This window comes from Penaeus vannamei, chromosome 21 (assembly GCF_042767895.1).
Source record: "Penaeus vannamei isolate JL-2024 chromosome 21, ASM4276789v1, whole genome shotgun sequence".
Taxonomy (NCBI): domain Eukaryota; kingdom Metazoa; phylum Arthropoda; class Malacostraca; order Decapoda; family Penaeidae; genus Penaeus; species Penaeus vannamei.
This window is the reverse complement of record NC_091569.1, coordinates 18,190,796-18,203,295: the sequence shown is the minus strand read 5'-3', so window position 1 is coordinate 18,203,295 and position 12,500 is coordinate 18,190,796. Positions and strand designations below refer to the sequence as shown.

General features: G+C 45.1%; 1 protein-coding gene across 5 annotated transcripts in view; it reads right to left on the bottom strand.

Moving 5' to 3' along the window:
- Positions 1-12,500, bottom strand: part of LOC113823114 (multiple epidermal growth factor-like domains protein 6) — a 364,493-nt gene that overhangs the window by 16,624 nt on the left and 335,369 nt on the right. For all 5 annotated transcript variants that reach the window (XR_011399393.1, XM_070136011.1, XM_070136013.1 and 2 more), the window contains 14 exons: positions 4,940-5,041; positions 4,626-4,781; positions 4,238-4,495; positions 3,950-4,090; positions 3,592-3,708; positions 3,311-3,439; positions 3,010-3,176; positions 2,770-2,898; positions 2,225-2,387; positions 1,853-2,035; positions 863-1,003; positions 644-757; positions 338-472; positions 1-138 (listed from right to left, as the gene is read on the bottom strand). The exon at positions 1-138 is cut by the window's left edge. Coding sequence is in view for 4 of the 5 variants with exons in the window: in XM_070136011.1 (XP_069992112.1) it covers positions 77-138; positions 338-472; positions 644-757; positions 863-1,003; positions 1,853-2,035; positions 2,225-2,387; positions 2,770-2,898; positions 3,010-3,176; positions 3,311-3,439; positions 3,592-3,708; positions 3,950-4,090; positions 4,238-4,495; positions 4,626-4,781; positions 4,940-5,041 (1,997 nt within the window). In the remaining variant the exon portion in view is untranslated. The remainder of the gene's footprint in view (positions 139-337; positions 473-643; positions 758-862; positions 1,004-1,852; positions 2,036-2,224; positions 2,388-2,769; positions 2,899-3,009; positions 3,177-3,310; positions 3,440-3,591; positions 3,709-3,949; positions 4,091-4,237; positions 4,496-4,625; positions 4,782-4,939; positions 5,042-12,500) is intronic.

Here is a 12,500-nt window from a genome sequence, read left to right as displayed (position 1 = left end):
ATTCTTGAATTCTCGAAATCAATCCTTTGCGGTCGTGGTATTTTTTTTATAAGCAATTCTCTTCATATTTCTAAACTCAACTTAGTTCCACAGGGATGTCTGCTCGACCGCGTTGATCACTTGTGGTAATGAATGAAACTGAAAGATAAAACATCAGAGAAGGTTATGCACTCCATCGTATAGACTGCAAATTAATAAAAAAAAAAACAAAAAAAACACACATCTGTTTCATTCCACTGAAGGTGGCCCCCTGTTCATCGATGTTCTTCATGTGCCTATACAGGACATATACATACATAAAGATCAGCAGAAAATAAAGAGAACCCGAGGAACTCACCGTCCTTTTCCTGACACGTGGGTCCCAGCCAGGTCGGGGTGCAGGTGCAGTGCCCCGTCTCAGGGTGGCAGCTGCCCCCGTTGTGGCACTCGCACACCTGCTTGCACCCAGGGCCATACCTTCCAAGGCCGCAAGCTAGAAAAGATTAAATAAAAAAGATTGAAAAATTAACACGGATGTCTGTACATTTAAAATAGTAAAATATTAAATATCTATTCTGATAACGCATATTTATGAAAACAGATAACCACATGACACACGGGAACATGATATTTTGTATAGAGATGGATGAACACACAAACTCACGTTTGGCACAATTATCACCATAGGTGCCAGGAGGACACTGGCACTCTCCGCTGACCTTATCGCAGGGATACTCTCCACACTCGCACACTTGTCTGCACTGCGGCCCGAACATTCCTGAAAGCACGGGTAGTAAGCTTAAGACTGCATCTGTGTTAACCTGAAGTAACTTCTTAACCAAAGGGAAAAAACTTCTCGTGACAACCAAGAGCAACTCCTCACCCGCAGGGCAGGCGTCGGCGCAGGTGCCGCCGGTGAAGCCCGGGAGGCAGCGGCACTGGCCGGTGTGGGGGTCGCAGGTGGCGTTGTTCTCGCACTCGCAGACGCTGCTGCAGTAGACGCCGTAGAAGCCAGCGGGACACTCTGTCGGCGGCGGGAAAGGGGTTGCGGAATGCTCGAGGAATGGAAGAAATGGGTTTCATATGACATGACACATGCACGCACGTACTCATACCCGAGTGCGCGCGCCCACGAAGACACACGAACACGTATGTGTGTATCTGTGTGTGTGTGTGCATATATATATATATATATATATATATATATATATATATATATATATATATATATATATATATATATATATATGTATATATATACATATATATATATATATATATATATATATATATATATATATATGTATATATATATATATATATATATATATATATATATGTATATATATATATATGTATATATATACATATATATATATATATATATATATATATATATATATATATATATATATATATATATATATACACACACATGCATGTATGTATATATATGCATACACAAACACACACACACACACACACGTATATATATATATATATATATATATATATATATATATATATATATATATATATATATATATATATATATATATATGTATATATATATGTATATATATATATATATATATATATATATATATATATTGTATATATATATTAATAAATAAATGAGCACCCACACGCACACATATATGTAAATGTGCGTGTGTCTATATCTATCTATATGGTGGTATAGCCCCCATATTTTATTTATCTGCCTATTTGTTTGTTTGTTTTTTTTCTTTCTTTCTTTCTTTCTTTCTTTTTTTCTTACTCATATAGTTACATATTTGTTTTTTGATTCACTTTTTGTCTATTCAAGGCTCACGCCCACACCCTGAAGGCGAGGCCCTCCCCGCACACTCACCTAGTTCGCAGAAGCGTCCGTAGCGGCCTGGCCCGCAGTCGCAGCAGCCGGAGAAGCGGTCGCAGGAGGCGTTGTGGTGGCAGGCGCAGTCCAGCTTGCAGTCCGGCCCGTAGCGGCCCGGGCCGCACTCCTCGTCGCAGTGCTGCCCGGTCCACCCGAGGCCGCACTGGCACTCGCCCGTGGCTGTGGTGGAATATTTACCTTAATTTTGAATCACCATAACTGAACATGTTTATTCATAGGCCTGTGCATGATATTCCATATGAGAAATCAAATATTCATATTCACGACCGCCGTCCGGTATGCGGCAAAGAAATGGAGGTCAACCCATGACTGTAGAACGAAATGCCACGAAGCAGAGCGGACACTGACCCGGGTGGCAGATGGCGCCGTTGTTGCACTTGCAGTCGAAGGCGCAGTTGAAGCCCCACGTGTTGCTCGGACACCGCTCTCCGCACCGAGGCCCTCGGTACCCCGCGGGGCACCGACACTCGCCGTTACTCCCGCAGACGCCGCCGTGCTCGCAGGTGCACGTCTAGTGAAGGAGATGAATTGCTTAAGAAAGTGATGGAGGCGGGCTTTCGCTTTTACACGCAGTGTTGTGTTTCATGTGTGTGTGTGTGTATGTGCATAGTATGTATATGTATGTATATATATATATATATATATATATATATATATATATATATATATATATATATATATATATATATATATATAATATATATATATATATATATATATATATATATATATATATATATATATATATATATGCTAAATTATACCGCTGGACTGTATAATTTGCATAGCAGATATAGTAATAAATTTTACAGGGCAGTGATGGCCACATATTTTGGTCATAGTCTACCTGCTGGTAGACTATATCCGTCAACGTATGTAAACAACACACATACCATATTGCAATTAGGGCCGTAGGTGCCAGCCGGACAGGGCAGCGAGCACGTTGGGCCGAAGAACCCTGGGCGACACTGGCACTGTCCGCTCACGGGGTCACAAGCGCTGCCGTCCGCGCATTTGCATTTCTGGAATAAAATCATGGCGCATGTTCTGTCTCATTCATAGATTGTATGCATCACACCTTTTGTGAAAAAAATATGAAGGAATCGGTCAGCATTGCGACCCCTGACACCCACCTGTTCGCAGTCGACGCCGTAGTAGCCGCGAGGGCATCCCCGGCGGCACTTGCGACCTCGCAGGCCCGCGGGACAGAAGCAGTCGCCGGTGACCGGGTCGCAGAGGGACGACCCTTCGCACTCGCACTTCTGCTGGCACTGCTCGCCCCACTGGCCCTCGGGACAGTCTGCGAATTGGCGTTCAATGGAGAGCCTCAGAGGTGGGGTTCTTATAGCTTTAAAAATCCAGGTGGAAACACGAACAGAGAAAAGGGACTAATAAAAAAGTCAAAACCATTGAAATTGGCACCAGGATACTAACACTGATGGCACTGTGATCCCCGTCGACCTGGTGAGCAGGAGCAGGCACCAGTCATGTGGTCGCATGGCTCGCCGTCATCGCACGTGCATCGCTCGTTGCATTCCTCGCCGAAGAAGCCGGCGGGACAGACTGTTCAAAGAGAAACATGAATACTAAGTAATGAAAGTGACGATAGAGGGAGATTTGTCAATTTCCGCTTGTCAACCAAAACTATGTGGTCAGATCTATGATTTTCGACACTATGATATATTGATTAATAAAGGCCTGCCGCCTGTACTCACTGATATGGCACTTGTCGCCGATATACCCAGGAGGACACTGGCACTTCCCTGTTATGTGGTGGCACTGTGCCCCGTGTTCGCAGTCACACACCTGCTCACAGCCTTGGCCCCAGAATGCTGGTGGAAAGAAGGTTTACTTAGATTTATAGTAATATGAAGAACGATTGGATAACTGAAAATAGAATGTGAAATAATCCATGGGAAGGATGATACAAAAGCACAAACCATTAATGGCAGAATTTTGCCTAATTTAAGGTAAAAGTAAAACGAACCTGAAAGAATAAAAGAAAAAGAAGAAGCATATTCAGAAAACGGAAAGAAAACAGCTCAGACTAGGGAAATGAGTAGCAATGTATACCTCGCTGACAGGGCTTCTGACACATGTGGCCGCGCCAGCCCGGGGGGCACTGGCACGCTCCAGTTGCCGGGTCGCACTTGCCTCCGTTCTGGCACTCGCACTCCAGCACGCAGCCAGGCCCGAACCGGTTGTCCTCGCAGCCTGGAAGAATGAGTTGAGGGAGATAATGAGTCGCGGATGAAGTGGTAGAATTACTTGGCATATGTAGATATATGCAGTCATCTCTCTCTATCTATCTGTCTCTCTCTCTCTCTCTCTCCCGTAGTTAATAAATTTATCACAACTGACCAGTTTCGCAATAAGTGCCGGTGAACCCAGGAGGACACACGCAGGCACCAGTATCGTGCTGACATGTGGCACCATGCTGGCACAGACAGGTGTGCTGGCAATTCGTGCCGTAGCTTCCCTTGGGGCATCTGTCTTGACAGGTGGCGCCGGTGTAGCCCGCGGGGCAAACGCAGGCGCCGGACACGCGGTCGCATGTCCCTCCGTTGTGGCAAAGGCATACGTGCTGGCAGTCGCTGCCCCATCGGTCCACGGGGCATGCTGTGAGGGAAGCAATAACTCTGATGTAGAGAAACTGCGTATAATGATCGCCAAAATGAAGAGGAGATATGCATGCATTATAGTTCATTTCTTATGTTTTCTTTCTTCTTTTTTAGGTGGGGAGGCTTACTTTTAGAACAGAACTGGCCATGTTTGCCCGGCGGACAGACGCACGCGCCAGTGGTGGGGTCGCAGGTCGCCCCCGCGCTGCACCCGCAGTGGGACCGGCAGTCCTGGCCCCAGAACCCGTCGGGACACGGCCGAGAGCAGAAAGTTCCGCGCCAACCTGGCAGCAGAGAGTGCAGGGGTGGTTTAGAAACAGAAAATGTGTAGACTGACTTTAGTAGCTTCTTTGATTAGTAGTAAATTAAGAAATGGCATATAACCGTGTTCTATTGCATGCTGCAATCATATCCATTACCTGCACCATGTAGAATTTCTTACCTGGTGTGCACATGCAGGCGCCAGATATGTGATCACACTTGGCCCCGTTGGCGCAGCTGCAGTTCATGGCACAGCCTGAGCCGTACGTTCCATCAGGGCAGGCTTAAGGACATAGAAAAAAGTACATATCTGTCATGAATACACTTCCCAGCTTATGATAGATGAAGGTCATCTTGACTTATCTAAAAATGACTGTTCAATAATGAAGAAAATCGGAAAAAATATTTTGGTTCCATTACAGAGTGCTCTCAAGTTCGTAGCGGTGGCTGGTCCACCGCGACGGAAGCACCAGTACTCCAAATATACAGTATCGTGTTTTTGCATTTCAGATTTATTTCATAAATTACTCCAGTTTTACGGCAGTTTTATGGTGAGGGCAGTAATTTACATCAAACCTACAGAAGTAGTCTGTATCAGAAATCAATATGAATAGGATATTTTAGATTTGTGGGCGTGTATCATGGAGTAAAACGTTATACTCACGCAGCGTGCAGTGTGGTCCTCGCCAGCCGGAGGCGCAGTTGCACTCGCCGCTCACGCGGTCGCAGCCGCCGCTGTTGTCGCAGTCGCACATGTGCACGCAGTCCGGCCCGAAGCGCCCCAGGGGGCACGGCTGCCCGCACCGCTGCCCCGTGAAGCCCGCGGCGCACTCGCACCTGCAGGGAGGCGTGGCGTTATGCAACGTTAAATGTTGTATAACTGCAAATTTCTAACCTACATGAGTACGCATTTGCTCATATTTCTATGAGAGTAGATCATATCACATATTCTTATGCATCTTACGGACAAAACATACGTCGAATACTTCCCTACTATGACAAAATCGTTCATTGGAAATGTATCATTCATATCGGAAGTCAACTGAACTGTAACAAATGCTGTATTCTCTAAAACTAAATAAGAAGCAAGCCTTATTAACGCGCTAGGCTTAGACGACAATGCTCAACGGATAAGTGACCACGCCCACCTCCCAGTGACATGGTGGCACGCGGCGCCGTTGAGGCAGCTGCACGTCTCGCCGCAGTCCTTGCCGAACCTCCCCGGCGGGCACCGGGCCTCACACGTGGGGCCCTGGCAAAGCAATGATATTCTGATATAACAGATGAATAAAGATAAAGATCAATAGGAACAGAGGAGTGAAAGAACGTCGTGTTGCCTGAGGAAATATCATTATCAATATGAAAATAGAAATAGATAGATATAGTAAAAAAAAAAAATGCATTTGAAGGAGTTTAACTGAATGGAAATCGGTATAAAGAACATGAACCAGACATGAAATTCAATTCGCGCATGCAACTCACCGTGTATCCTAACGGGCAGTTGCATTCGCCTGTCACTCTGTTGCACTTCCCCCCATTCTGGCACTGGCAATTCTGAAGGCAGCTCTGTCCCCACTTGCCCTCAGAACACTCTGTCACATATAATACATATAATTATATACCTTCATGTAATTTCCATCACTGATTTAAAGAAAACAATCTGTTTAATACATTATCCATAGTAAGAAATGTTTTACCCAGATTTTGATAACAAATATTCAGGTCCATATTACAAAAGATAAATTCAAATCGAGGGCCAGAATATAACAGCTGGACTCACGGTGAAGACAAGAAGGGCCGTAGGTGCCAGCTGGACACAAGCAAGTGCCAGAGACAGGGTCACATGGCAGCATCCCGCACGTGCAAACTTTCATGCAACCCGGGCCATAGTGTCCAGCGTCGCAACCTTGATATAAAGGGGAGAGGGTAAAATGCAACGGTTGAATTTGATTTTTTCGGGGGGGGGAGGGGGGAGGATGGCAGTCAACAGATAGGAATAAACACGTAAATGAATATAATCATTTGCTAATATATGCGATGAAATATTAACTGGTACTTCAATGAAGTATAAACAGTGAATATTTAAAATCGATGATCTAAAGATAATAATGCTAAATAAAAATTTATTTCTCCGATCATTCAATGTCCTCTTCAACACCACCCGACCCTCCACCCCCTCCCCCGCCCTTCCCTTCCAACCCCTCCACCCCCTCCTCCACCCTTCCCCTCTCCATCTCTTATCATCACTTAACAGATAGATAAACATGAAGGACAAATAAGCAAATAGAAAGCAATCCACTCACTCGTATTGCAAGCAGGTCCCCGGAAGCCAGGCGGGCAGTCGACGACACAGGCACCGGTGTCAGGTCGACAAGTGACACCGTCGGCACACTGGCACTCGTGGTTGCATCCTGCGCCCCAACGCCCGGCCGGACACTCCTCGGAGCAGTCGGCGCCCACGAAGCCGGGCTGGCACTCGCACACGCCGCTCTGGGGGTGGGGTGGGGGGGAGGTTTCAATGGGAAATGTAAACAAACGAAAAATAAATAAATAAATGATAAGAAATGAGAAAAAAATGAGTAGAAAACGTAAAAATAGATGTAAAAAATTCCTCAGTAAAACATTTTTGCATTAAAAATAATGCTAATAATGCTAATAATACTAATAATAACAATAAGAATGATGATAATAATAATAATAATAATAATAATAAGGAATAAAGCGTAAGATTATGGATAGTGACAAATTATATCTAAAGAATGATGTAAATGAGCAAGATAAGAGGTCATGGAATCTATCTAATTCCTGCTACGTAGTTATAATCCTTCCGAAAGAAAGCGAAAAAGGATATGCACTGCAATCGTTGCAAAAAGCGAAGCCCACCTCGGGATGGCAGCGCGCTGTGTTCTGCAAATGGCACTTGCAAGGGTGGCGGCAGTTGGCACCCCAGGTCATCGGGGGGCACGGCATGTTGCACTTGGGCCCGAAGCGACCTGGATTGCACTCGCAGAAGCCGAAGACCCTGTTGCAGCGCATCGAGGGGCACATCATGGGGCAGCGACGTTCGCACTTTTCGCCGTAATAACCTGTTGGGCAGAAATGAAAAAAGTGGCATGAGTTTTAAGTTTTTTTTTCACTTGTTTATTCGCATAAATCACATGCAAGGGTGGGCTAAAAAGTTATACCTGAGACCAAGGCTATGAAATATTGCATAATCTTTCATGTCCACAAATAGTCTCCGAGTAGAAATTTTGAGCATTTAATTAGGTACATTCTCACAACCAGCAGAAAAAAAATATTTAAAATAACACGTTTTTATATTTGCTGAAGCAACTTACCAGCAGGGCAGCCATCTTCACAGAACTTGCCTGAGACGCCGGGGGGGCAAATGCAGTCCCCGTTCACAGCCTCACAAGTCCCCCCGTTCTCACACCTACATACCTGGGGAGCGAAAATATATGTTGCTTTTGTTTTAGGTGACTGGAGTCGTGATTGTGCATATGGATGTGAGGGGAGTTTTATTAATTATTTTGCGATGGTATTCTATTTTCTTGCCAACTTTTATAAGAATTTCATGTAAGTGAAAATATACATTGAATTAGATATGTAAAAATGCATCATTCTGTGCCCTGGCCATCGTTCTGGCTATAACACATACGCAAACACAGGCACACACACGTACGTGTATATGTACGTAAATTGTTGAAACAATACAGACAAAAAATCTCCAGGAACATATACACGGGCAGACATCAGAGACAAATCGAAGGCCAGCCTCTACCTCGTTACACCCGACGCCGTAGAAGCCTTCGGGGCAGGTCAGGTCACAGGTCGGCCCGGTTCTCCCCGCTTCGCACACGCATCCCCCAGCCTCCGGGTCACATTCGCCGGGGCAGTCGCTACAAGTCAATGCGCAGTCGGGTCCGAAGTGACCTGGGACGCAACCTAGAGAGAGAGAAGGACAGAGGGTGACCTGGTATTCTGGCATATGCTCGTGTTCATGAGTCATGATATATATCTAACTTTTTTATTTTCTATGTAACAGAGAAACACGATTCTATACTCAGAAACAAGACATGATGTTTGATTTTAAGGAGCAAACTGAAGAAAGAAAATAGACACATCATGCAGAAAAGAGAGAGATGGAAATAGATAAAGCCGATTAATTGCGAACTCACGGGTGATAATGTTGTCCACTTTTGCTTGCTCTGCGTACGTAATGGTGTCAAATTCGTCGAGTTCTGGGGGAGTTGAGTCGCCTTCGCTGTCGTCTTCAAGCTGTGTGATTCTCGCCTCTAATTCGTTGCTGGCGTAGTCATAGTCGATCACTTGAGGAAACGAAAATGCAGAGGTCAGTTGCGGTCGGAACTTCATTCAGTCAGCGAATTCTTTAAGTTGCCATTGAGGAAATTGTGACACCTTCCTTGCGATAAGTAAATTCATGTTAAAAAGGTGTCACTGAGAACACAGAAACACTTACTGTCGCAGTGTGTAAGGTCGACGAGCAGGTACCCTCGCCTGCAAGAGCACCTGAAAGAGCCCGGGGTGTTCTTGCATTCGTGTTCACATCCTCCGTTCTCCTGCGCGCATTCGTCCACATCTAGGGATCAGGTATTGCTATGAACCGCAGTGAAACACCATGTTCGCTGCAAATATGGATTACAATTATTTACACATCAGAGTGATAACAACAGGGTCATTTCACAAACCGTCGCAGGCGAAACCGTCAGTGTTGAGAGTGTATCCCTGCCTGCAAGCGCACGCGTAGCCCCCGGGGGTGTTGACGCACTGTTGCTCGCACCTGTGGCTGCCCGACTCGCACTCATTGTTGTCCTGAAAGATGAAGCAAACAGTAGGGATTTTGGCAGTGTTCGCAAACGCCATATGCTATCTGGAGTAATGCTCAGAGATTAGGAATTGCTCACCTGGCAGGATCTCTGGTCAGGCTGAAGCAGGTAGCCAACATGGCAGCTGCACACGGCGCCGCCTGCTGCGTGGCGGCACATGTGCTCGCAGCCACCGTTGTTCTCCAGACAAGAGTTGATCACCTCCATGTCGATCACTGCACGAAAGGAGAATACTCATGTATCTAACATGTCATAATATTCTTGGTTAAAGTATCAGTAACTGTTTGTGACGTGCAATAAAATACTAATTAGCATGCTGCCATGATTAAACGTCGCTCTTTTAACTACATATACTATTAACCGGATCTCAAATGCTTTAACAGAATAAACCAAATTTCGGGCGATATGAATGTTTGCCAGACAGCTTAATTTTTGTATGTAATAACCACGATGGAAATCTGTCATTTGCATACTCTCACAATATATATTATGGGGAAACATGTTGATTAGAATATTTAGATCAGTGATATATTTTTTAAAAGCCATGGACAGATAAAAGAGTTGTATACTTTAAAGGACGTGGGCGTCATAGCAAGGTCCTTACTGTAGCAGGACTTGTGGTCGGTGCCCAGCTGGTAGCCGGAATTGCACAGGCAGGTGTAGGAGCCCCAGGTGTTGCGGCACTGGTGGCTGCAGATGCCGGGCGTCTGGCACTCGTCCTCGTCGGTGCAGGTGCGCTGATCGTCGCTCAGCCTCATGCCCTCCGGGCAGGAGCATCGCGCCTGGCCGTCGGACACCTCGCACCGGTGCTGACAGCCGCCGTTGTCGAGCTGGCAGGGGTCCGCCGCCTCGCAGCGCCGCCCGTCGCGGCTCAGGCTGTACCTGCAGGGCAGGGGGGGGGGCGTCTATCTCAGGGAACTCAAGGAGGGATCCTGCTCGTCTGTTGCTCGAGATGGGCGATGCACAGAGAGGCACATATGCCTAAATGGCCATTTGTATTAGGATATGTTTGGCCAAATGACTGATTCACTACTCACCCAGGCCTGCACGCACAGGCGGCTCCTCCCGCAGAATCGGGGCTGCCGCACTCCTGCTCACAGCCACCGCCCCCGCACGCGCCCGCGCCTGATCCATGGACAGAAGAGTGACAAACATTTTAATCTGTAAACATATATTCTAATTTTTCACCTATACATAACGCACACACACACACACACACACACACACACACACACACACACACACACACACACACACACACACACACACACACACACACACACACACACACACACACACACACACGTACATATAAACCTAAACACGAACACACACACATATACTCATACAAGCAAACTCATAAGCCTGCTTTTACTCAGCCGTTATTGAGCGCACGGTGAATGCAACACACACACACAGACAACATATGTGTTTGTGTGTGTGTGTGTATCACTCTATATATATGCATATATATACATACACACACACACACACACATATATATATATATGTTTGTGTGTGTGTGTTGTGTGTGTGTGTGTGTTTCTGTGGTGTTTAAGATATATATAGATAGGTGTATAGATATTTTGTCATTACTGTTCGTTTTGTTCACGACTGAACTCCCAGAGAGAAAAATTGACAGGCAGTCACATTAAACACTGTATCATTTCCTTTGCCAAATAACAAACGACAATCTAAACGAAACTGACAACTCACCGAACTGGCAGCGGGACCCGTAGAAGCCGGGCGGACACACGCAGCGGTTGAACACGCAGCGCCCGCGGTTGTAGCAGAAGGATGTCCCGCAGGCAGCTGGAAATGATGCTCGTGTTAATCTCCTGCTTGTGACTGGGGAATTCGTGGAAGTACGATAGTCATAATGCACAAGCTTGTGCAAATGTACTCTAGTGCATTTGCACATTAAATGAAATGAATGCATAAATGAGCACACACACACACACACACACACACACACACACACACACACACACACACACACACACACACACACACACACACACACACACAAAGTTTATTAATTTCTGGAAACATGTGACAGGCATTTTCATTTAGGAAAATCGGGGGAAACATGTGCAGCGGATCCGTGGAACAAGGAGTAAAATATTTCTCCAAATGCTCCCCAGCCATGGTTGTTAGCGTTGCACTATGGCGGCTGCGTATGTATCTATACATATCTATATATTTACAATTTATATAAATACATATATATACGTGTGTGTGTGTGCGTGTATGTGTACATATATATATATATATATATATATATATATATATATATATATATATATATATATATATATATATATATATATATATATATATGCGAGCGCGCGAGCGCGTGTGTGTGTGATGTATCTATATATGAAGCCTACGCCTATATCAATTGACTGACAATAAAAAAAATCTCCCTCTTTCTGGCCGCCTCCAGCAACTCTTAATCTCTCTCTCTCTATCTATATATCTAACTATTTCTCTATCTATCCATCTCTCCATCCCATCAACTCTCTCTCTCCCTCTCTCTCTCTCTCTCTCTCTCTCTCTCTCTCTCTCTCTCTCTCTCTCTCTCTCTCTCTCTCTCTCTCTCTCTCTCTCTCTCTCTCTCTCTCTCTCTCTCTCTCTCTCTCTCTCTCTCTTTCCATACAGCCATCCGTCCTTCCTCTTGCTATTCATATGATATGCAAGCATGTGGGCGGAATAATATGTGCACTTCGTTCATATATAAATAACAAAAGGTTGACAAAACAAAGTGGTTTGTATATTACTGTCTAGACTTAGGGGCTTCAAGTTACGGGATTTGATATCGTGAGTTCTTTAAAGACCACGAGCCTAAACAATGGTTTAAGTGAAATGGATTGGGATAATACATTTTTTCCCTTT